Raw genomic sequence first — 25222 nt, 5'->3', positions numbered from 1 at the left:
GTTGATTATTGGTAGAATTGCCTTCAGTTCTCCTGGTGCAAGATCCGACTTGCTTGAGATGATTGGGTTCAATTTGGGTTCTTTTATTCCAGATGTAGATATAAACTTCTTGTCCAGTCTTAAAGTCTGTTTCTCCTTTTTTTTCTGAGCGAATTGTTGTCTCATCAAGCCATGTTCAGGATAACACACTTTCATTGATCTACAATTGATCTCTTTGGTTTTTTTTTTTAATCTATTTTGAGGCCATGTTGAGCCTTGCCTTTGATGATGTCGTGCTAGATTGAATAGGATCAACTGGGGGGGGGGGGGGGGTCAATCTTCCAAGATCATAAACAGAACCAGGGGGTCTGATTTAGGGGTTTAGGATGGTAGGATGCGGCTCTATTTATGAAGTAAAGGGGGTTTAGAATAATTGCAGAAATTCAGGATGAGAACTTACTACTGTTGGTGATCAGCAACTGGGGATGCTTAAACTAGTCTTTGAAGTCTTGAACTACCATAACTTCTGGCACTAGTAGAAGAAATTGCATAAGAGAGAGAACACAAATAGTTGAAGCATCCCATTTTCTGAACTAGTTCAAGCTAAGCCCATGGATTCAAATAAAATGCTGGTCTTTTGATGCTGTGTGCTAGCCTTGTGATCCATTGCTATATCAGCTTTGTTGCTTAATACACAGCCCAGCTGGGTGGCTAGCCTTTTGATATTGTGTGCTTGGATTGTGACAACATGACATGCAGAGGGCAGCTGCATTCATAAAAGAGCAAATTGCACTGGCACCCTAAAATGGAGGCTTTAAAGCCTGACACCTCACTTTATGTTTAAAAAGTATAGAGACCTCAAAATTGAATTTTCATCAGATATATTTGTCCAAATTTGTTACTGAAAACCTTTCAGGCATTGTTTATTACAGGGATATTTTTGAAAATAAACAGTGATTTAACTGTTTTCAGTGATAAATTTGACAAATATTTCAAATAAAAATCCAGTTTTGGGGTCTCTGTACTTTTTAAACATAAAGTTGGGTGGCAGTGCTTTAAGGCCTCCATTTTGAGTTGCCAGTGTAATTTGCTCTTTATAAAACGTCTGGCTACTTTCTCCTTGTGTTTCGGACCTACAAAGGGCATGGCAAGTACATCCCAAAAGACAGGAGAAGGGGTTGAAGAGAGGTTATATTTTTAACAATTACTCACCAGGCATTGCCTAGTGCGTTTGCTTCTGCTATCATTGATTAGTGCTCATGTCCAATTTTCCCTGCAGAGTTATCAACCATTTAGCTCGTATCCTAACCTTAGTGGAGTAGTACTTGCTTCAGTTCTATGGGAGCTGAGCCTCCTCTCCAAACATTATCACAACACAGTTTCGATAATGGCATCAAGCATTTCAAATATGAGCGAAATCAATCAGGTTTCTTTATCTTTAGATGTTGATTGTGGCACACACCTGGCGCTTTTCGTTTGATGTTAAAACAGAACTGGTGAACTAGAAAGGAAATCTGGCCAAACAGTGCTAATTTTACTGATATGAGACTTCCTAATGGGTGTTTTCAGTACCCACACTGCTGTATGAAAAATAAAAACAAGAAATCATTAGTATTGAATAGACTAATTTCAGGAGGCCAGCATTGCTGACAGGTTTATGTGGTGGGCAACTGGGCTATAGTTTGTAACAAAAAGCTGTATGTTAAATTCTTTTGGTATGAAACAAAAGCTGTATGTTGCTGGTTGTTCTGCTATCATTCTAATATGGTTTACTTTATAAGCTTCGAATGAGACGTTCAAGAATATTCAGCATTTAACTCCAATGATGTGTATAATGCTTCATAGTATGAGATCAAGAATTTGAATTTTCTTGCGGGTTTGAGACAAAACCTCGTATATAGAAATGATTGCTCCTGTCCCTTAAAATGGACTACCATTCTAACCAAAAAAAAAAAAAAAAAAAATCCAGCATTTGGATAGACCCAAGGTCCGACATATCGGACAGTGTTGCCGTGTCGGTGACTGGCAACACCACCGACACGGCGACATTTCGCTGATATGTCGGCGACTTTTGGCAGCGGTGTCGATGAAAATTCGACCCCCAGTTTCGGGGGATATTTAAGGTCGTTTTGGCTTGAATTTTGTTATGTTACCTAATTTTAGGTCAATAAACACATTGAGAGCATGATTTTGGCCTAAAACATCACTTAATCTAAAGTTTCTGGTTGGCACATGCTAGGCTATATGAGGCCAAAAATGAAAAATTGGAAAACTCATATAAACTAATGTAAACATGTAAAGAGAATACAAATACACAATTAGTGAAGAGAAGTATTTTAAACTCTACAATTCGTTATACAATTATGTTGAGTATGATTCATGCTTCACATTTTGTCGCCAACAGACACGGGGTCCTGCTCGACTTTTTGTATAAGTCGTGTCGCCCCCAAGCGACACAGATATATATCGCCGACACACGGTACCACGGATTAGACCTTTCTTCTTGTCTCGTGAAAAATCGGTGTAGTTTTCACTTGCTTTTTAAACTTGGAATCACAAATAAGTTTATATAAACCACCACATGGGGACGGGAAGTGATGTATCTCCACCTTGTATCTAGACATATAAGACTTTTTTTTATTTTTTTATTTTTTTTTATTTTATCAAAAACATATAATATTGAATCCATACCTTGTGGATGATTTAGATTTGACCCTACTTGTATCTATGAGGATAATCAGAATCAAATGTCAATATTAGGAAAGTTCAACTTTCTACCTTAAAGCGTTAACCATATCACACGGTAAAGACCAAGGAATGAGTGTCTTAGGGGCAAAGACCTACCGCCATTACCAACTGACCACTAAGTTTGCATTGAATCTATCGATCACTTACAAATAATCTATTATCCGTAGAATACATCTTTACTTCACTTTATATAGTTCTCATCATGATACCATAGCAAGGCTCAAGGGAAATCAATCGATTTTGATATGAATCAATGAATACCAATTATTGTATGGAATACCAAATGGTATAAATGTGTCATATTTTTACCATATCATATTTATTGGGTAAAATATTGTTTTGGATAACGTCGTCCATGTTACTCCAAAAAAGAGAAAAGAAAAGAAGACGAATTGAAGAAGAAGTGAAACTGAGTGCTCATTTCAAATTTCTATCATAAATCATTACTAGTCTCACACACTAAAGACCGAATGTCTCACGGGCAAAGACCACTCAGTAAAGTCTACCCATCTACCAATCAAATTGTAATTTTGCATTGATTCTTCCTACCACTCAGAAAAATCCATTATGCATAGAACAAATCTTACATTCCTTCACTTTCTTTGCCTGCAACTCTTGATTGCTTATTGACTGAAGGATTATATGATGTCGGTGTAATCATGGTTTAAAGCATCTTCTAATATGGAAGGAGACTAATTAGCTAATTTTTTGTTGGTATTCAACTATATATGGTTTAGTAGTTTGTTTGTTTTTTTTTTTTTTTTTAAGTTACAAACATTGACCCCGATAACAATCAAATTCACAAAATGGAACTCCAAAAAACCAGCCAAAAACAAAGATTTTGTGATCTAAAAATCACTAGTCAACCCATCTAACAATCAACCATTAATTACTTAGTGGGTAAAGAGCATTTACTAAAGTCTACCCATCTACCAATCAATCTTTAATGGTGCATTGATTCCTTCTACCACTCATATATATATATATATATAATATATGTATTTTCCACTTTATTTGCCTCCAACTCTTGATTGCCATTTGACTGATGGGTTATGTAATGTTGGAATAATCGTGACTTAAAGCAACTTATGATACCATATAAGAGAGTGTTGATATGATGTATATTCATACATTTTTCTCTTTTTCTTTTTAGAAGAGACACGTATTGGATTGTAGCAAAATGTACATAGGTTAGCACCATATGGTACTCGACAAGAGATGATACATCAGTTAAAATTACTCGATCGATACAATACTTGATACCATTACGTTAAACCTTGGAACTTGGGTGTAATCTATCAAGAACCGCTTCTTTAGCTAACTTTTGTTGGTATTCAACCGTAATAAATAAGTGTAATATAATAATTTTAACGATCCAGTTAAAAAAACTTTTGAACTTTATTAAAGATGACCCCAATGACAACCAGATTCATAGAGAAACTCAAAAAACCAGACAAAAACCAAGATTTTATGAATCTGAAAATCGTAGCCCACGGTTTTTGCAAGGATGGAAGTAAAGATAAGAAGCAATAACAAGTTTGAGTGGAATCCACGAAGTATTCTCCATAGATTAATCTAATGAAAAGAAGTCCACCTACGTTGTTGATCCCATCTCAGACGGTAAAGACTATAGAGAGAGCATCTTACAGGTGAAGATCAATCACTACGAGTCAACCCATCATTGATTAGTGCTCATGTCCAATTTTCCCTGCAGAGTTATCAACCATTTGCCTCGGATCCTAACCTTAGTGGTGCACTTGCTTCTGTTCTAAGGGAGCTGAGCCTGCTCTCCAAACATTATCACAACACAGTTTCCACAATGGCATCAAGCATTTCGAATATGAGTGAAAACAATCAGGTTTATCTGTCCATCACCTCCCCACAGGAGGGAGGCATGCATTTATGGATTTGTCCGGCCATTGAAAGGGAATCATATATTCACCCCTAAAGACAATCATGTGTTATCAACCCACGAGAGGAAAAGGGGAATTGGGTTGTCAACTTTGAGCATTAACGAATCTGTTCAGGATCTCACGAATCCAGCAGTGACAGAATATATATGAGGTGAAGCAGAAACTTGCAGAGCATTTCCATGTGAGGAGAGACATTTCATTTCAGAGAATGAGAGATTAAATTTATGTCGGATTCGGATAGCGATTTTACTAATTGGATTTGGATACTGGTGTATTCGAGCCGGAATCCGAACGTTTACAGGTCTACCTTAAAGCATTATCCATGGCACACCATAATGATCAAGAAATGAGTGTCTTGGGGCAAATTAAGACCAACCATTACCAATCAACTATTGATTTTGCACTGAAGCTGTCCTTTAGCAAACGACCATCTATGTCAATATTCGGAAAGTTCAGCTTCTTATCTTAAAGCATTATCCATGGCACACCGTGATGACCAAGGAATGAGTGCATGTCTTGGAGGCAAACACGAACCATTACCGATCATGCATCCATTAATTTTCCATCGAATCTGGTCGCCACCTATAAATAATCCATTATTCATATAAGACATCTTCAGTTCTCATGATATCATATATATCAAGATTACACTAGATCGACCGGTTTTGATATGAATCAATCAATTCCAAATTAATGTCAGTCAAAATCACCAATCAAATTCTAATAAAAAGATGTGAAGGTGTCAATTTGTTACACATAATTGAATAAAATTAATACATCTCATATCACTGCTCAGTGCTACGTACATATTTATTTCTGGTGTTTCCGATCAGTATATATACCTCATTCGATCCAATTAATAGCTAGCAGGGAATCTTCAATATCATCTCGATCTCATAATGATAGAATGAGTTGGAATTGATCAAAGCTCATCTCCTGTGATCGATGAGTGGTTCTCTTTCTCTCTCTCTCTCTCACACACACACACCGGTTGTAATAGTAGACTAAAGAACAACGACCTCAGAATGTGTCGTCATGGCCTGCAAGTCTATCCATATATCTATCATTCTAGAAAACGTCTTTAAGTTCAGTCGACTATATATACATAGCTCCCTTCACTCCATTTACCTGCAACTCACTCACTCTTAATTAATTGCCATTAAATTGAGTAGTGATCATCGATGACGGTTTATAATGTGCGGTCGTTGTTTCCGTTCTGTTGGATTAATGTCGGAATTCTCATTATTCTCTGGTGCAGCAGTTTCATCATGAGCATGAGCATGAGCTTGGCCTTGACTGCACAATCACCTTCATCATCAGCTCTCCTCATTAATGGAACGCATGATGATCGGCTAGCCTTGTTGGCCTTTAAGGCTCGCATAACTCGTGATCCTTTTCAGGTTATGAGCTCTTGGAATGACTCCGTCCCCTGCTGCAAGTGGAGAGGCATTACGTGTGGCAGTCGGCATCCGAATAGGGTCACTGCTTTGGAGTTACCGTCCTATCAATTGGTAGGATCTGCGGCACCAGAAATTGGTAATCTCAGCTTTCTTCGGATGATTTCTCTCGAAAACAACAGCCTACATGGCGAAATCCCCCATCAGATAAGTTTTCTATTCAGGCTTCAATATTTGTATCTACATAACAACTCTTTTGAAGGGGAAATCCCACCCAACATATCACGTTGTTCCAACCTTGTACAACTCTACTTGCATCGCAACAATATTGCAGGGAAAATTCCTATAGGAATTGGCTCCTTATCAAGGCTTCGAGTACTTTCTGTCCATACTAACAATTTAAGTGGACAAATTCCGACTTCCATTGCAAATCTTTCATCCCTTGAAATCTTGGTTGCTAGTCACAATAGACTCAGTGGAAGTATTCCAGATGCCCTCGGCCAAATGCCAAGATTAATGGATCTCATTCTCATTCTAAACAAGTTATCAGGTACAATACCTCCTACTCTATATAATCTTTCCTCACTCGGTCTTTTTGATCTTGGAGGTAACCAACTTCATGGGAGTCTTCCACCATCTCTAGGATTCGATTTACCCAATCTATGGTGGTTTTCAATTGCATATAACCAATTTCATGGATCACTTCCGGTTTCAATTTCCAATCTATCAAATCTCCAAATGTTTGAAGTTCAATACAATAATCTTGTTGGGAAAGTGGCCATTGATTTTGGAGGCTTATCACAACTATCTCATTGCATATTAGTCTCCAATCATTTGGGAAGTGGTGAAAGTGATGACTTGAGTTTTATAAACACAATGACCAACTGTACTAGCTTAAAAGAGTTATATCTTGATACAAATCTATTTGGTGGTGTCCTCCCGAACTCCATAGCAAACTTGTCGACTCATATGAGAGTGCTTGCAATATCGGAAAACCAAATATATGGAAAAATCGTCTCAGCAAGATTGGAGAACCTTGCACATTTAGAGTTGTTGAGCTTAGAGGAAAACTTGCTAGAAGGCAGTATTCCAACTTCATTTGGAAGATATGAAGCGCTTTATGGACTTTATTTACATGGGAATAGGTTCACAGGGCCAATCCCTTATTCTCTTGGAAATTTAACAGCATTAAATGATCTCAATTTAGATGATAATCATTTGCATGGAAAAATACCTTCAAGTCTTGGAAAATGCAAAAGTTTGTTGCGTTTGGGCCTCTCCAAAAATAATTTTAGTGGTATCATCCCCACAGAAATATTTTATATTTCCACACTTATAGAACTAAACTTGGGCAGAAATCATATCTTTGGTTCTCTATCTTCGGAAGTGGGTGCATTGACCAACCTTGAAATCTTAGATGTTCAAGACAACATGTTGTCTGGTGAAATCCCTAGAACCCTTAGTGCTTGTACGAGCCTACAACACCTTTTTCTGAGGAGTAACTTATTTCAGGGGTCTATACCATTCTCTTTAAGTTCTCTAAGAGGTCTTGAAGATTTAGATATTTCACACAACAACTTCTCTGGTCTTATCCCAAAATATTTTGAAACATTCAAATTTTTCCAAAATATTAATTTGTCATTTAATAATTTGGAGGGTGAGGTACCAATAGAAGGAGTCTTTGGAAACATTAGTGCATTTTCGGTCTTTGGAAACAATAAGCTTTGTGGTGGTATACCTGAACTTCATTTGCAAGCATGCCAGATCCAAAAGTCCAAGGAAAATGGTAAGCGACAAGTTCTCAAGTTGATATTCACCATATGTGGTTGTGGGTCTTTTCTATCTTTGATTTGTACAATATTATTTTTCATCATTCATCGGAAAAGGAAAGATAGGAAAGAATCCACAATACCTTTTGTGGGGGATCATCATTTTAAGATATCTTATGCTCAACTCCTTAAAGCTACTGATGGATTCTCATCAAGCAATTTGATTGGAGAGGGGAGTTTTGGTTCTGTATACAGAGGTGTTGTCAATCATGGAGAAACAATTGTTGCAATTAAGGTTTTCAAAATTGAACAAAGAGGTGCATCTAAGAGTTTCATGGTTGAATGTGAAGCCCTTAGAAATGTACGGCATCGTAATCTTGTCAAGGTTTTAACATCTTGCTCAAGTATAGATTTTGAAGGAAATGATTTTATGGCTGTAGTATATGAATTCATGCCTAATGGGAATCTAGAGCAATGGTTGTATTCGCATGTAAATGGAGTTGATGATGCACAAAGACATTTAAATCTCATTCAAAGATTGAATGTGGCGATTGATATCGCCATAGCATTGGATTATCTTCACCACCATTGTCATATGCACATTATCCATTGTGACCTAAAGCCAAGCAATATTCTTCTTGATGATGATTTGACTGCACATTTGGGTGACTTCGGTATATCAAAAATTCTTTCAAGAGCCACAGGAAGATCTCAAAATCAATCTAGCTCAATCAAAATAAAAGGATCTATTGGATACACCACACCAGGTAATGTTCCATTTTTATTATATACTATGAGTTTTTTTTCTTCTTTTCTTATGAGAATTCCTAAGATGATTCCAATTATTTGTCTTGCATATTCCACTTCAAATCTTAAGGCATGATTATTATTTCACTTGAATGTCATAGCATATTTTGTTTCTTACTAAAGAAGAGACGAAAATATCTCAGACAACTGAAAAATGACAAAGTGACTTGAGAATTAAAGATGTTATACTTGATTTCGCTTGACTTTGTTTTTCTCCTTTATTTCTGGTACCCCAACCATATAGAACTATGAATTTTCATCCATGGTTGTACTCAATTTTACCTTTGAGTCTCAATAGAGTAAAAAGAAAACAAGCTCAGCCTATGTCATCTTTATCTTATGGTGACATTCAATAAGATTTTCTTGTATTGTCGATAATTCAAAAAAGTATTTATGCATCATGATGCATGTATTACAGAGTATGGTGCAGGTGCTGATGTATCGGTGCATGGTGATGTGTATAGTTATGGCATTTTATTTTTAGAGATGTTCACCGGGAAACGACCTACTGATGAAATGTTTAAGGACAACTTTAATCTTCATTTATGGGCTAATATGTCTTTGTCCGATGATGTGATGATTGTCGTTGATCCATCACTTCTCCACATGGAAGAAGATAATGAACATGCAATAGCAACTCAGACCGAAATCACTGCAAGTCAAGGATGCATGAAGGAAAGTGTTCGAGAATGTCTTAATTCAGTTATTAGAGTCGGTGTTGCTTGCTCAGCGGAGTCACCATTGGATCGGATGGATATTGGTGATGTGCTCAAAGAGCTACATTTGATCAGGGATATTTACCTTAAAGCTGCTGATACTTAGCAAGGAAGAATATAACCGAAAAGAAGGGTTGGCAAACTTGGTAAGTCATCACTTCCTTGAAAAATAGAAGCTTCTTGTCATCTTTAAGTTATGAGTAAACTCACTAAAAGTTTCCTAATTAAACTTGCTGGTGTAGGACTATCTGCTTCTAAGGAGTTCGAGAAGATGGGTGCTTTTTATTAAGCTGGATAATTTCTTTAATTTCCTCATTAAGAATTAGTATCATTGTTTTTGGTGTTATCTCTCCCATTAATGGGTCATCTCAAAAAGGGACTTCTGTTATAATCCTATATTTGGGTAATCTTTATTCTCTTGTATACCTTGTCTTTCTCAATTATACAATGTACATTATCTGTCTTTCGAATATGACCAATTGAAAAAAAAATTTAATAATAAAAACAAATAGGTGGAAGTCTAATTGTTAAAATTAACCAAGAAAAATAAGAACAAAAACAAAATCAGATCAAGGAACATTAATATTTTAACGTGGTTCTTACATACCAAACAATGTAATGCTGACTCCCAAAGCTGAAGATTTTTTCATGATATACTAAAAGAATGTTATGATGGAGATGTTGCTAACTCACTAAGAAGCTGAAAACCCCCAATTTTTTCACTTTTGCTCTACAAGAATACTACACACCATATATAAATTGGATAAGGACTAGCTGGATTAAGCTCAGGTTTATGATATCAGCTCTGAGTTTATATGAACCCTATATAGTTGTCAAAGGCCTTTAAGAGTGGTTTTCATTGCAAGGGTGTGCCTTGATTGCCTAGGTGATATCTAATATGGGTACCATGAAGCACTGTACAAGAGCAATGGATTCGGCCAAGGCTGGGCTAAGCCCTACAGATTCAAATCTAGTTTAAAACCTTGGCCTAGCCTACACCAAAGACTGTCAAGATTGGGTTGCGCTTACAAAAGCACAAGTCAGTTTGGCTCTTTTTCATTCCTAATATAAGTGCACTCACATTTCAGTTTTGAGATAATCAATATGATGATCAAATAACTGGATATTGGCTTAGAGGCAGTAGTATCCTCCTTAAATGGCAATTCCTTCATCTACAGCAGATTTCCAAAGAGCTTTGGAGAGGACAGTCAAGAACATTCCTTCATCTACTGCAGATTTCTGAATTCAAATCCAATCACATACACTGGCATTCACAGTTCTCTGTGTCTGGTTTTTGGAGCTTCATTTTGCAAGTTTTAGACAGCATTGGAACCTTCTAAAGCATGTCGCCCAGAAAAGCTATTCCTGAGTCATCTATTTCCTCTGATTAATAAGAAAAAAGATTCTCTCTCAAATTAAGAGACATACTTGAACCAAAAAATTAAGGTATATACTTAGTCTCTGCTAGAAGTAAATACTCACACCACTCGTTTGAGTGGGTTTGGTTTCCCAAGAGAAGCCAATCCAGTGAATCAGGAATGTTCGCTTGGTCTTAACCAGGTCTGCAATTTATGGGCAAAGCCTTTGAAACATGCCCTTCAAGTTCAGTTTAAAAATTCACCTAGATTTTATGGCACATATTGGGCATGGAACATGGGTATAGGACCCATTTCCAGCTTTTGCTCTAGTTATAAGACTTGGCAGCAAGAATCAAGATGAATACGTGAATCAAATGATGGATCTTTCCATGTGTACAATATGAGATGGATACATTGCTCTTTCTTTTTCATTTTTTTCTTAGGTGAACTGTATTGCCATGATCCAGCATGTGCAAAATGTAGCAAGTGATCAAAGATGGCAATAAAGAATGGGTATATATATGCATATTAAGAAACGACAACTTGTATGGCTAAGTCAACAAGGAGACAAGACTATATCCAACAGGCTGATACAAAGGTAATAAGAAGTACCTCTCTCCTGAGGGGGGAAAATATATTTATTCACCAACTGTTCTGCACATAGAATCAAAAAATTAGCTGACTATGAAGTGAAAACAAAGCAGGCTGGCATGAATTTCCCATTATGCTTGATTAATAGTAGAGGAGAGTGTTTGATGATTTACTAAATTCCTCCCAGTAGACATATACTGTATGAAGTTTTGATCAAAACACCCATCTTGGAGACGAGTTACTAGCACTGTGGCGGGTTTTATTTTGCTGCTCTGAATTGTGACGCTTCTTCATAATTGAGGAAACAGTGGGATTGAAGTAATCATTGCTCCTCTGAGATATTGCTCCCTGTGAATGCATTTTCCTTCCCTGGATGAAGCTCTGTTGATTGTCCAGTAATGGCCTGCGCGCAACCCGCGGGTTTCTTTGAGTGGTATCCTGTCTGTTGTAACTTCCGCAGCTGCGGGTCCTCAACGCACTTTGAAAATTTTCCACCTTAGGGCTGGGGTAGTTCCGGCTTTCTGCTGTTTCAGCTGAGTACATGGTCGTCTCTCCATCGCTGCTATAGTCAGCAAGGAATCTATGGCCCTCCCGCCGCCATTCGGAGACCACTATTGGAGATGAACTAGACTGGATCTCACTATGGTCCCCATTCACGGAACCAGTTGATATTTCATTATCTCCAACAGGACTGAATGCTTCTCTATCCTCAATTGGGTAGCCATTTGTCAGTAAAAATGCAAGTTGCTCCACAGTGTTTTGATCAGAGCTTTGTGGTAACACTCTAGAGGCCCGTGGCATGGCTATAGCCTTGTGACCACTTGGTGGGAAGTTAATATCCAGAAGCTGGATTTGGGTGTTTTCCTTCTTTCCAACAGGTAGTGAGGTTAATCTTGGGGATTCATAAATTTCAGGAGTTGGAATCCCTTGCTCGTGACTAGTTGGACGCAAGTCAGTAGCAGGGGTCTCCTCTAGGCATACATTTGCAGCAGCAGAACAACTTGGTCCTGGGTGATCCTGTTGTCCTGATGTAGTGTTTGACGAAGATGGCATTTTACCATTTTCAATTTCTGTTGATTTGAACACTTGCCGCATAGTGAAGGAAGCACAAGAATGTTCACTCTTCTGTCCTGTGGACATCAACCGAATGAGTGGCAACTTTGGCTTGCTAAGCTCACCCAAGCTGCCCTCCCAATGCTGATTTAACCAATCACATATAATGGGAATGGGAATGCCGAATTGCACAGGAAGGTCCTTCTTCCGCGGAGATGATGAAGATGATGAGGTTGATGTAGACTTGACAGTTGGAGAAGTAGCAAGCTTCATAGGATCACACACCATGAAAGCAAGATTACCTTGGGCATCAAAACCAGCAGACCCAGGGCTCCAAATTATTCCATCTGTGGATACCTTAATGAGATTATCAGTGGCTATCACCACCTTTCCCTCGTCCACTTTCAGTTCCTTTTTGTCTGTGTAGCCTAGAAGATAAACCAAATTGCCCAAATCAAGACTTGGATTTGAGCAGGTCTTCAAACACTGAGGCTGATGCCCTTGGATGTTGGAATCTCCATCAATGGCATCTATACCCACAATAGTAAGATCAAGAACAGAGCTTGTAATGAAAAACCTGCAACCACATAGACACATGAGCAAAATCGATGGAGAACAAATAAATAAATAGCCAAGATCAGGTCAGCACCAATTAGTGTTCCATGAGGATATTTCACTTGAAAAAAGCTCCTGTTGTTTTGACTGAGATTGATTTAGTGTCACCGGGAGTATGTTTGCCTACTGTATTAGTATCTCCTTCTCTCTCTCTCTCTCTCTCTCTCTCTCTCTCTCTCTCTCTCTCTCTCTCTCTCTCTCTCTCTCTCTCTCTAAACCCCATTTTCTTTGTGAAGGGATTACAACAGAACCAATAGAAGCTAAATTTGATTAAGCTTGACTTATGTTGAAAACATGAAGCTGGCAAATCTGAAGCTACAGTTGCAAATTGGAGGAAACAACAACATCCTGCCCAACACTGAATTTCAATAAATACTGCCCCAAGTTTACTATTTTGTTAGAAAAATGCTTGGTTTTACAAGTTTTACTGCATAAGACACAATGCTAAGGATTCAAGAGAGCCTCCCTCCAACCGTCCTTCTGGTAAGCTCACTCAGGTCTCAATCGAAAATGCAACTGCTTACAGCGAAAACCCAATTGAATATGTAAAAATTCTATGGAATCTTTCACTTGTAACTAAATCTACACAATTGTCCAAATTAAGAAAAAAGATAACAACCCGCATTGATAGATTTCAGAGAAAAAGAAAAATAGCAGTGAACCAGGTTAGTCTTCCCCAAACTGAATTTGATGACAACCAACAAATAAGTGAAAGATTTAAAAAACCCATGTTAGGGATCCAAGCAGAACGAACCCATACCTGTGAGGAAAAAGCTTTACCGCAACGCGGTCCTTCAACTGGATCTCCAACCCTTCAGCTGCCGACATTGAAGGAAGGTTTGCGTGGGTCGTTAACAGAAGATTCTTATGGATGAGAAATCCAGTCCCACCACCAACCCTGGTCATGGCTCCTCCTCTATTGCAAAAAATGCTACTTTTCATCTTCTCAGACTTTCCACCTCCACTACAGAAACACCAAGAAGACTCCCCAAAAACTCTCATTGTTCCTTTTTACTGGGCTTTTGCTTCTAAGGATCTCTGGTTCGAATTACCCGACCCTCCAATTTCAGTCACTCTCCTCTGCTCGAAATGTCTGTAAGGAGTCGAAGGACTGAAGAAACAGACAGAAGTGTAGCTGGAATATTAAATTTAATAATTTAGAGAAAACCCATCTGTGATTGGCGAAGCACAGTACTGTTTCATGTGAAAGTTGAAGAAGAACGCGAAACGGCAAACTAGAAAGGTTGGAAAAAATTAATAAGTAAAGGATTTTGTGAAGGGGACGTGCAGGAAACGAGTCCAAAGGTCAATTTAAAAAATTTGTCTACAGCTAAGCGGCCTAAAGCCAAACCTCTGGCGTAGGATTCAGGGTATGGTAGTTGTCATTAGAGCAATTATAGGTCAAGTGTGAGAATAAAAGTTCGACACCTGCACCTGTAATTTACCAAAAACACAAAAAAGACACCTGCACCTGTACGTCTATTTAACTTATCTAGTTTCTAAGCACAGTTAGGAAATTTTTACCAGGAAAAAAACACACTTTGAATGTAATACGGGAACAATACGTTCAAAAATCATTTCATGACACCTGAAGAACAACTCAGTCATGGTCCTTAGTGGAAGAAAACATAATCTTTTATCAGGCAGAATTGGGATTCTTGAAATTTAGAAATTCCAAGACCAAGATGGACTCAAAACCAGGTTATTTGCTTAGGTTATAAGAGAGACAGAGGAGTGTGAGAGTCGTTGTCTTGATTTCCAGGTTTCTAGGGTTCACATTTTACTGACTTTAGATCCTCTTTACTCACTCTACTCATATAGTCAAACATTCATACTTACATGTGTGTGGTCCTGAATGGAGTAGGACCCACACTCATGTGAGTGTGGGTGTATGGATGTATGGGCAAGTTGAGTGGAGATGATGTGGACTCATTCACCTTTGGCTTGTAGTGCTTCAAACCTCCAATGTGCAGAGAGATAGGTTTTAGAGAATCCATATCACCTCTCCATCAAGGATTCTATTAAAGATTCAAGGGTCCTTTAAAGGAGAGGTATGTATTTTTTTTTGATGTTTTTTCACTACACAATAGGGATAGACATTGCATAAAAATAATTAGAAGTGACACTCCAATGGATTCTACATAAATCTGACTCCTATTGTATAATAAAGAAGCACGTGAACATACTTCTCCCTTGACCAAAAAGTGATCCAAACTCCGTTTTGAATGGAGAGGACAGGAAATTTTCATCAGTAACAGCTGATTTTGACACCTTGTGCCCACAACATTCTAACAGTTGTACCATCAATAAGTTGGTTAACCAATTTTCAGTGCCAGGACCTAACCGACAAGCAGGAAGAGTAAAAACATGTGGTCCATAGCAATGCCCATGTGGGAACTGTTCTAGTGTTAGAGACACCTGATCAAAAGAAATCTAATAGGGAATAGACACCCCATCCAAACTTCTCCAATTGAGTTCTTTTGACCATTCTCAGCCACTTACAATAATTGGAGACCTGAGACCTTTTCTCTTAGTGCATTTCTCCTTTTTTTTCCATATTTTGGATATGATCATCTAAATGCTAGCACTGTAACAGATTCTACTTGTAGTTACGAAAGTAGTGTACAGAAGGGAATGAAGCAAATGGAAATTTTCTCACTTTTTAAGAGACAAAATTTTCTTATTAAAACCACCATGGCCTAGTTAAACTAGGGTCCATAGACCATGGTCATAGCCATGTTTGACTCGCCCAAGCTTGGTGCATGCACGTGATCTATATTTAACTCTCTACCGGCACACACTGCAGTTAAAAGTAATCAATGTATATATAGTTGATATTATCATTAGTTCCATTTAATGTGGGATTAAAATCAAATATGATAAATTATGTTACATTATATATGTCAAATTACCAAAATCCTTGGATTGGAATCTTTACATTTAAAAAAGTCCTATAGAAATAAGAATCAAATAAAAATCCTAAAACAAAACTAGGAAGCTAGAGTTTTAAAGTTTTTTAAATTTATCTAAATAATATATTATATATATTTTATTTTAAAAACCAAAATCCAACAATTACCTAAGTACTAGGTCTCCAACTCCCATTTTATAAATTACTATATCACCAGGTATAGTGTTATACAAGGTGAAGAGCTCAACACATGAAAATGATACCCAAAATTTTCAAAAAATGGCCATGAATTTTGTGTATTAAAATGATAAACGAAAAAAAAAAAACTCTATTGATGTTACAAACAAATGGTTAAAGTGAAAATTAAAGTTGGATTGGACTACACCAAGCATCAACCATGATCTAATAGACCTAACTCAGAGCTTGCATCATCAACCCTAACCCACCCTCATGGTTGAGATAAAAAACCATTTCAAATTTTATTTTGGGCTCAAGGCCAATTTTGGTTCTCCCAACTACATTAAATCCCTACTTACATCATTAAAGAAAATTTAAATCTAAAATATAGAAAGATGAATATACAACAAATAACATGTTTACAAAGTTTATCCACCCTAAAAAGGAAAAATAAATAAATAATGATATCCTTAAAAGCTGAAGGTTAAGGTGTGAAATTGTGAGAACCAGATTTCTTAGGAATGCTTCATGGTACATGTTTATCTAACGATCACTAATAGATCCTAATTTTTGAATTTAAAATCAATATCGCTATATTGTATTTTGTCTAAATGATACAGCTACAATCCTAAGAGGTTAAATTGATCACCAAAGAAAATATTAGTCTCATGCAAGATTTAAAGTATTCAACGATATCATATGATACTAGTCGATACGTATCCATATTTGACCCAACCGATACGATACATCTTGATATGTCTCTCCATTGAATTACACTAAAATACATTAACAAGAGCGATACAATACTCGATACAAAACAATATGTCTCTTAAAATCACCTGACCGATACGATACTCGTCTCATGTCAATTGAATTAACTCCATTTGGAGTCAGATCACTTTCTATGATAAAGATTCAGTGGAGTAGTCGTAAGTTCGACCCTTGCGGATAGCATTTCATTTCCAGTATTACAAAAGCGTGTTTTTTCAGGGAGATTCACTAAAATTAGAGGTGGGACCCACAGCATGTCCCCATCGTATTTCTCGGTAGGAAATTAATTGAGGATAAATAACTCTCATTTATTTTCTTGCCAAAATAATAATAACTCTCAATTTATTTCTATTTTGGCAGTTTTTTTTTTTTTGGGTAATACTTCTCATCACTTTCCAGCTTTCGTCCCTCAGTGGTTTTCTCTCGCAACTCACTCTCTCTCTCTCTCTGTCTCTGTGTCTGAAGCCACGCTCCTACAGGTTACAGCTTTCTCTGCAATTCTGCTTCTATCTGCAAGCTTATTTTGACCCAATTGTCTAGTGGAGTTGGGTTTTCTTTGAAGTGATTCTCTGTTGCAACCACTTTTAACGGCAACGAGCATTACCATTATCAACCAACCATAATGGCCATTACAGGCAGCGGAAGTGGAAACGAAGTTGTAGCCGGATTCGCAAAGCTTCAGGGTGAGGACTTCGAGTACTACATGCAGACTTACTCTATTATTCTGGGTCGGAATAGTAAGAAATCAACGGTTGATGTTGATCTTTATAGCCTTGGTGGTGGTATGAACATTTCCCGCCACCATGCTCGCATTTACTACGACTTCGACCGTCGTCGTTTCGCTCTGGAAGTTCTTGGAAAGAATGGATGTTTTGTCGAAGGGGTTCTTTACTTACCCGGAAATCCACCTGTGAAACTTGATTCCCAGGACCTTCTTCAAATTGGTGACAAGAAGTTCTACTTCCTCTTGCCTGTAAGAGGTATTCTGGGAGGCTCTGTTCCTTCTCGACGTATATCGGTGAATAATCCTGCTCCGTCAATGCCATCTTCTGCTGGGCATTTGAGTGTTCCTGCCATTATCACTGCACCGCCTCCGCCGCCGAAGTTTGGTTCGAAGAAGGGAAGAATTAGGCCATCGACTGAATATATGGATGAAGACGATGAAGATTTTAGTGGTGATATTGCAGCTTCGAGCAGGAACCTGCGGGTGACCGGTGATGGCCATGAAATGTTTGGATATGCTGGGACATCCGCTGGAAAGGCGGGGACTGCTGGATCATTTGGTTAGTTTGTTTTCTATTTTCTATTGAATTAGTATTTCCTGCTATTGTTCTTCTGCCTGGAGGGTTTCTAATAATATTAGTTCCATATCATGTCTATCTGCTTGAATTGGGTTTTCAACCTTGGTTGCTTTGTTTAGTTCCTTGTTTTTGAATTTATCTCTATAGCTTGACATTGGGCTCTCTGTTTAAAGTGTCTTTCATTTTTGGATGCTTTCCTTACTTTTGTGTTGGTGAATTTATCTGTATTGGTTGTGCATTGTTTTTATTAGTTATAATATCGGTAACTGCTCGTGTGGTTCTGTTTATATTGGTTTTTTTATGTTTGATTCGTTCGTTAGCTTTGTGAATTTACCTCAGATTTTCTACTTTCAATAATGTGTTCACCACCAAGCACCATGCAAGAGGTAATGTCCTTGTTCTTCAAACAATGTGGGAATCATTGCTTGATTCATGGCTTTATCATAAGATTTTGTGTTTTTTTCTATTGTAAAGATTTTCGTTTTAATGTACCAAAGAAAAATATTTTTGCTGTATTCAATTTTAGTTTGGAGAATTACGGTAAATTTCAAAGGTTCGTACTCATTTGTTGCTAAAGTTTCTTATTTTCAGTTTCAGACTTTTGATTCTTAATGGATTTTGGTGGTTTTTTGTCAGATTAATTTGTCACAGGGAGGCTCATTTTCAGGTCCTTCTGGCAACAAAGGCATACAAGTTTAGGTGTGAGATTCTCCAGTTGGTCATGACATTGATCACCTTAGACTATGAGTTGTGAGATAATATCACCAATGGGTGTCAATATATGTGTTTCAAGACATAATTTATGTGTAACTTTATACAAACTAAAGTTCAACTTGGGAACATCATTAGCTTGTTGCTAGTCTTCATTGTACTAGGGAAGCGTTGAATTTTCTTTTTTAGTGCTAGATCTTGTTGGGTTTTAATGAGGTTTTACGCATATAAGAACCTAGTTTGATTGGAATACTTAATATTACCTATATAAGAATCTGGTTTGATTGGAATGCTACGGATCAGTGCTTAGCTTCTAGAAACAAGTAAGAACAGGTGAATTGCTGTTTCTTGGTTTATGGAAAAGCACATTTAACTTCACAAGGTATTTAGATATGCAATTTCAAGGAAACTCTATGGTAATCTTAAATTTGGTTAGACTGATAGTTTTGGCTTCTATTTTATAGTAACAGAAGATATAAATTATTACTCTTGCAAAGATCTACTGTCTTTGAAGGTCTTACTTGGCATTTTGGTCAAGTGCTCCCTTGTTGAATGCTTGGTCATAGGTTCAAGTCCTGGAAACTTCTACATCAATATGATCTACTAAAGTAGATCGGTATTGCCCATATAATGAAAGCAGATCTTGGTCCATGGAGTCCCAAGCCTCCTTGCTAGGGGTAAGGCTTTGTACATTTTACCTTCCCAAATCCCTGCCAAGCACAATACCCTTGTGAATGGGTAATGTCCTTTTTTTTCTTTTTTTTTCTTTTTGTTTTCCTTTAACAAAAGTTTGTTATTTTCCAAATGTCACAAGATACCCATTCTTCTATGTGGATGATTTGTCTATTTAGACCATTGGATAAAGAGGACATGATTTATTTGAATGTACATGCAAGCATACTGGTTCTCCAGACATTACATATACATTCTCCCACTTTCCTTTGTTACATTGATAGCCACCTATTTTTCTTTTGAAGTTTGTGATTCTTCAAGTTGCAACTTGAAAGTAATTGGTGTATTGTCTTCACCTTTCTTGGATCCCCTGTGTTTGGTATTTCATCTTTCTTTCACTCAATATCTTCTAACCCTAAAAGTTAAATGTTTGACCACTCGTATTTTTTGTCCTTTTAGGAGCTGTAACATTTTAGATTTTATATATCAATACACCATTTTTACTTTCAATGTCAGATTTGATTTTATACACATCAACACAGGCAACCTGGTAGTTTTTTCAACTCCCTTGAGTTTTTGCCTCAGTAACCAGCGGAACTGAGCAGTCTGGATCAAGATTTGTTTCCATGATATCCATTATATTGATGATCTTATGGTGGTTGTAGTCATCCGCTGAGGTTATATTTGATTCAATCATTAATGGAATTATTTTGGCAAGTCAACTCTGATGGCTATTACAGCCTTACAGGATCCCATGGAGATTGAGAGTTCAGATATGACTTTGGGTCTTGAAGAAGAAAGGGATAATATTAGTCAAGCAATATCACCCCCAACCGTTGTATTTGTTTCTTTCTTTACCTATGTGGTCTCTCATGGACCTTTCATCCAGCTCTTGCTGCAGTATTTTAGAATCCCACCTGGATATTTAGTGTCTCAATGACTGTCATTTTTGTCCTCTTTTCCTTTGATACTGAGGTCTTCATCACTTTAGCAAATGGCCTTGATGGCAGTTGGGCCATGGTTTGCCAAGGTAAGAACTGAAACAAGGGTCAGGAAGTGGGACATCTGAAAATTTTGCCTTGTGTCTTAGAATAGGTATATAGAAAATTTTGCTACCTTGTTCTGTAACTTTTTGAGTGTCAACGTAAAGAGTTTGTCCACTTTAGCATGACTTAACTTTTCCTTTCCTCTTTGTAAATTTATGGAGATGGGTAAAAAGTGCAATAAAGAAGCAAACTGTGCACCCAGGATACTGTACACAGAATTAATTCAAACCAGTGCTTAAAATTTCGTTCTCTCAGTGTCTCGACAAGGTCAAGACAGTCAAGGTATTGAGATTTCGCCAAATTTTCGTCCAAACATGGTACAGTGTACCATGTTTTTTGGTTGACTGTTTCTGTGAGTTTTAGACAGTTTTTGGGGTCTGATTTTTGGTGTGTAGTGGCTGTAGCCTAATTTGAGGCCAGTAAACACAGTGACAATAGTGTCTTTGACTAAAAACCTAACACAAGGTGCTGTCATTGATTTGCACATGCCTGGTTGCATGTGGACGAAACTGGATCATGTATTTTCACAAATGTAAACATGGATATACAAGAGAACAATAAAACTTTCATTAAAATGCAAGAACAAATATTAAGAAGTAATCAAATCTCAATTACAATTACAACACCTTGAAATTCTAAAATTTTCACCAATATCTTGTCAAAATTCTGTTAACTGACTCAATTTTGTTTTGGCCTCTGTTTCATTTCGGATAGGTCGAGACAACTGAAATTTTTTGCATTGGTTCAAACCATCTTGTTTACCTCAGAAAACATACTCCCCTATTTTTATATACATTGAAATGATCAAAACCATCGGTCAATGTACAATAGCATTCCAAGAATCACATATTTTGTTTAATGCCTTAGTCACCTGAAAGCTCTGGTAGTACTGAGAACCAATCTGGAACATCCTTTTTTGCTTTTCTTTTCACTCTGCCCGCCACAGTCTCCTTTTAAGTAAGATTATCCTTTTCATGGCAAAAACACCAGCATATTTTTTACCTTCAGGTGTTAACTTGACTGCTGCAACCTTGTGTTTAAACTGTTATATACTTCATTTTAGAATTTATGTTGTCTTTATTGAAATGCATTGCTAAGTAAGATATCACATTATACGGTTTTTGGTCTAATATAAGATGATACTAACTAATATATGTTTCCTTAGAATATCTTTTGAAGATAGAAGCTATTTACTCTGAATGATTTAAGTCTTTTCCTCTAGTTTTGCTTATTGACATGTACTTGAGAAGTCTCTCAAGGACCCATCTGAACATGTCAAATGGAATTATGGGCACAGAGACCCCGTAAAATATGGAGGGGTTACAAAATAAAATTTGTTTTTTATGAGATGGGATTTGGACATTAAGCATCGAATATTTGGGGCTACATTTTCCTTTCTTTACTTTACTTGATATTAAAGGATGTGAAACAAAGACATACCCTGTGCTTTGTGTGCCAATAATCGTCTTGGTTAAGATGGGTGTAGTATTTTCTTTCATAAAATAGCTATATTCAATATGTATCTGACATCAATAATGTATTATTTCTTTCTTCTCTCACCTTGTCCTTATTGGTTTCATTAGTTGTGTGAAATATTATTGTCTTGATGGGCATCACTGTTGCCATTTGTTTCATCATTATCATATTCTGCATATTTTTACTTCCCAGTATGCCCTTGTTTCATTTAGTGCAAATGTTGTGATCGAGAATATGTTGACAACATTGTACTAAATATCTCCAGTCCAAGCAGAGAGAAAGGGAGAGACAAGGTCAAGGGCTAACAAAGATGTGGATAACCACCAACTTTTGCTGGAAGAAAAAGATGTTGTTTCATCTGTTGCTACTGTGCTTTCTGATCTTTGTGGTCCAGGAGAGTGGATGGCCATGGCAAAACTTCAGACTGAGGTTTGTTCAACTATGAACTATATATCTTATTTTTAAGAACCTTGTATGTTAGGGAAAATAACCTCAAGTTCCATTCTCAAAAAAAGTGAAAGTAATTAACAAAATCTTGCCATTCCAAATTAGTTAACTTGTGCTCTTACAATTTTTTCTTTCTTCTTCTTCTTCTTCTTCTTTTTTTTTTTTTTTTTTTTTTGGGGGGGGGGGGGGGTTGGAGCGGGGATGGGGTTGGTGTGGGGAATATAATTGGATATAACAATTTACAGGTCAATTAGAGTAGGAATTTTGCCAAATATCTGTACTATTTTAGAGGGAAGATGGTTTTAGAGCTTTTTTTGCCCTTAATAATCATAATCAATAGACTTTATGGAGATACTGTCTTTCCATATTTAAGAATTTAGATATGGTTTTTGCTGGGCAAGGTATTTTAGAGACTTGGTTTTATGGGTATGCAGAACTGTTTTTTGAGCTCTAGCTATGAGTTTGAGTTGTTTGATCAACTGAGGCATTCAACGAAGTTTAGTTTCTGGATTGACTGCTGATCAACCATAATCCAGCACATAAATTTTTACTGTTCATTGACTTGCACCCCTTGCCTTTGATTTTGTAACATTTTGTTAAGCTAGAAAGTACTGCAATAACATGACTGAGTTGATAAAATACCAGAAGTATAGCTAAAGAGTTGAAGGTGGCATATTCACTTTTAAGGGTCAAAGATAGCATTATTTCAGGGTCTGGCTTGTCTAATTTCTGTACTTTTTTGAAGTTAGCTTCCTTTCTTTGAAAGATAAAGCCAAGATCAACTAACTTGTAGAATAATGGTTTTGTTTCTTTTATGCAGTTGCTAGAGCAGTATGGTAATATCTGGCATCACACTTGTGTGCGGAGATATCTCACTTCTGAGGACTGGACTGCCAATGATTCTAAGGGAAGACCATGGTATGGCCTGCTTACATTGCTAAGAAAATATCCAGAACACTTTGTCATCAACACAAGGTCTAAGGGACGGGTAACACTGGAGTTTGTTTCATTAGTTTCCCTACTTACATAACATCACAAATGCCATGGCCTTCTATATGGTAAAGAGATCAACCTTGTTACTTTTCCTTTGGGTAGGTGAGACTTATGAACCCCTGAAACTAGTTGTAACTGTAAGGGGCATGGATATTTGATGCTGCATACTGGCTAGCACCCCCAATCTTAAAATGTGTAAATGACAGCAAGTTCATTTTTTTTTGGGTCATAATTGGAGATTTTGATGCTTTGAGTTTCAGATTTTCCTCCCCCGCCCCCCCCCCACCCCACCACACCCAAAAAAAAAAAGAAAGAAAAACCTCTTTTTTTTTTTAGGAATGGATATTTGATACTGCATAAGGTGTTATCAACCCAAGTCTCAAAGTATGTAAATGACAGGAAGTTTACTTTTTCTGTCATAATTGGAGATTTTTATGCTTTGAGTTTCAGATTCCCCCACACCCCAACAAAAGAAAAAACCCTCACCTTACACTACAAGGTTGATACTCATCTCCACTGTGCCTGATAGGCTTCCCAAGACACAGAAATCCATAGGCAGGACATTCTCCATTCATAGCTTTTCACATGAAATGCGAATATGCAAGCTCCAGAAGCCATCCATTGGAATACGTAACTGAGTGCCGAAGGAGCATAATCTTCTGTCCGTCATTGTAACTTTCCTACCAGTCTTGGATCTTGGGGAATACAATTTGGATATATGATATACTTGAGTTGATGTGCATCAGCAGGAAGCTATGCCTTGCATTTTTCTCTGGAAAACATTTTTAGGATATCTGCATCTGGGTTTGTAGTTTGCTGAATCTACCCACACTTGAATGTTGCCAAGTGGTTCCTGCTCTACTGGGAGTTTGATCATTCCCAGCAGTGAGGGACCTTGGACCATCAACTTTGAGGCTTCATGTTGAAAGTGAGACGTAAGACATCTGGTTCATGGGTTTGAACAAATCTCTTTATATCTCAATGTGGACCCAATTTTATTCTCTTTTTTACACCAAGAATAACTGCCTTTTAGTGTTGTGTGTGTGCGTTCAAAGTCCAATTTGCCTTTCATCTATAAAGAGATAATTTATTGTCACGGACCTTTCAACCTAGTGTTTGCAGGTTACAGTCAGGATGTGGCCCCTCTGCAAGACAGAAAAGGTCCCTTAGATTATAACCCTTTCCAGCCTCTGCTTTGGTCCTGTTGATTTTTTATTTTTTTTTTTATTTACTTTTGTCCACTGAGTATCAACTCCATGTAAGAATATAGCACTTCTATGTAAGACTACACTGCCCAACGAGAAGATGAATATAAAGGGATGGTCACCTCTGTGCTTGTCAATAAAATGGAAGTCTTCTAAACAACATGAGGATGAATATACAACAAAAATAACTTAGAAACAGAACATATCTACCATACTAAACATAAATATAAAATATAGTAAGAACAAAAGGAAATAAATGACCAAAAGTAATTTTTTACCTATAGTTTTTTAACTTGCCTTTAAAGTTTTATCCTCCTTTAAAAAAGAAAAATAAATAAATAAAAACTTTCCTTGAATGCTGAAGGTTAAAATGTACAGATGATTTGAGATGAGAGAATTGTTTTGTGCACTTTGTATGCTTATTAGGATTATGCTTTTACTACTTCATCAAATATGTCAAATCTAAGGAGTCGATGATTCTGATACTTAACAACCATTGTCTGTTCTAAACCACACCCCCCCCCCCCCCCAAAAAAAAAGAAGAAAAAAATGTCAAAATCTAAGGA

General features: G+C 37.1%; 3 protein-coding genes across 5 annotated transcripts; 2 read left to right on the top strand and 1 right to left on the bottom strand.

Annotated features, from left to right (window-relative positions):
- Positions 1 to 5809: 5809 nt before the first annotated feature.
- On the top strand, positions 5810 to 9757 carry LOC149010364 (uncharacterized). Its single transcript, XM_089162133.1, has 2 exons — positions 5810 to 8573; positions 9032 to 9757. The coding sequence occupies exons 1-2, from the start codon at positions 5822 to 5824 to the stop codon at positions 9433 to 9435; spliced, it is 3156 nt and encodes a 1051-aa protein (XP_089018259.1). The 5' UTR covers positions 5810 to 5821; the 3' UTR covers positions 9436 to 9757.
- Positions 9758 to 9921: 164 nt separating this feature from the next.
- On the bottom strand, positions 9922 to 14541 carry LOC149010363 (uncharacterized). Of its 2 annotated transcripts, XM_089164199.1 has the most exons (3): positions 13707 to 14541; positions 11452 to 12908; positions 9922 to 11341 (listed from the first exon to the last, which is right to left on the bottom strand). In XM_089164199.1, the coding sequence occupies exons 1-2, from the start codon at positions 13946 to 13948 to the stop codon at positions 11492 to 11494; spliced, it is 1659 nt and encodes a 552-aa protein (XP_089020325.1). In that variant the 5' UTR covers positions 13949 to 14541; the 3' UTR covers positions 9922 to 11341; positions 11452 to 11491. The 2 variants fall into 2 exon arrangements, with proteins under 2 accessions (XP_089020325.1, XP_089020324.1); XM_089164198.1 differs by having other exon boundaries at positions 9923 to 12908; positions 13707 to 14540.
- A 2709-nt stretch (positions 14542 to 17250) lies between these two features.
- LOC149010362 (FHA domain-containing protein FHA2-like) lies at positions 17251 to 23671 on the top strand. 2 transcript variants are annotated; one of them, XM_089163604.1, is made up of 3 exons: positions 17251 to 18088; positions 22286 to 22440; positions 23279 to 23671. In XM_089163604.1, exons 1-3 carry the CDS (start codon positions 17428 to 17430, stop codon positions 23486 to 23488), a joined length of 1026 nt encoding a protein of 341 aa, XP_089019730.1. In that variant the 5' UTR covers positions 17251 to 17427; the 3' UTR covers positions 23489 to 23671. The 2 variants fall into 2 exon arrangements, with proteins under 2 accessions (XP_089019730.1, XP_089019729.1); XM_089163603.1 differs by having other exon boundaries at positions 22277 to 22440.
- The last annotated feature ends 1551 nt before the right edge of the window (positions 23672 to 25222 follow it).

The sequence above is a fragment of the Hakea prostrata genome, chromosome 7 (genome assembly GCF_041222555.1).
Source record: "Hakea prostrata isolate BN-2017 chromosome 7, UWA_Hpros_2, whole genome shotgun sequence".
NCBI lineage: Eukaryota > Viridiplantae > Streptophyta > Magnoliopsida > Proteales > Proteaceae > Hakea > Hakea prostrata.
The sequence above is the reverse complement of the archived record's forward strand: the minus strand, read 5'-3'. Positions and strand labels throughout refer to the sequence as shown.

What these genes read in the sequence shown, in the direction of transcription:
- LOC149010364 (XM_089162133.1), top strand. Translation starts at nt 5,822, where the DNA reads ATGACGGTTTATAATGTGCGGTCGTTGTTTCCGTTCTGTTGGATTAAT. An exon ending in TATTGGATACACCACACCAG is followed by an intron (nt 8,574 to 9,031) that starts GTAATGTTCCAT and finishes CATGTATTACAG; the next exon opens with AGTATGGTGCAGGTGCTGAT.
- LOC149010363 (XM_089164199.1), bottom strand. Translation starts at nt 13,948, where the DNA reads ATGAGAGTTTTTGGGGAGTCTTCTTGGTGTTTCTGTAGTGGAGGTGGA. An exon ending in GTAAAGCTTTTTCCTCACAG is followed by an intron (nt 12,909 to 13,706) that starts GTATGGGTTCGT and finishes ATGTGGTTGCAG; the next exon opens with GTTTTTCATTACAAGCTCTG.
- LOC149010362 (XM_089163603.1), top strand. Translation starts at nt 17,428, where the DNA reads ATGGCCATTACAGGCAGCGGAAGTGGAAACGAAGTTGTAGCCGGATTC. An exon ending in GGGGACTGCTGGATCATTTG is followed by an intron (nt 18,089 to 22,276) that starts GTTAGTTTGTTT and finishes AAATATCTCCAG; the next exon opens with TCCAAGCAGAGAGAAAGGGA. An exon ending in TGGCAAAACTTCAGACTGAG is followed by an intron (nt 22,441 to 23,278) that starts GTTTGTTCAACT and finishes TCTTTTATGCAG; the next exon opens with TTGCTAGAGCAGTATGGTAA.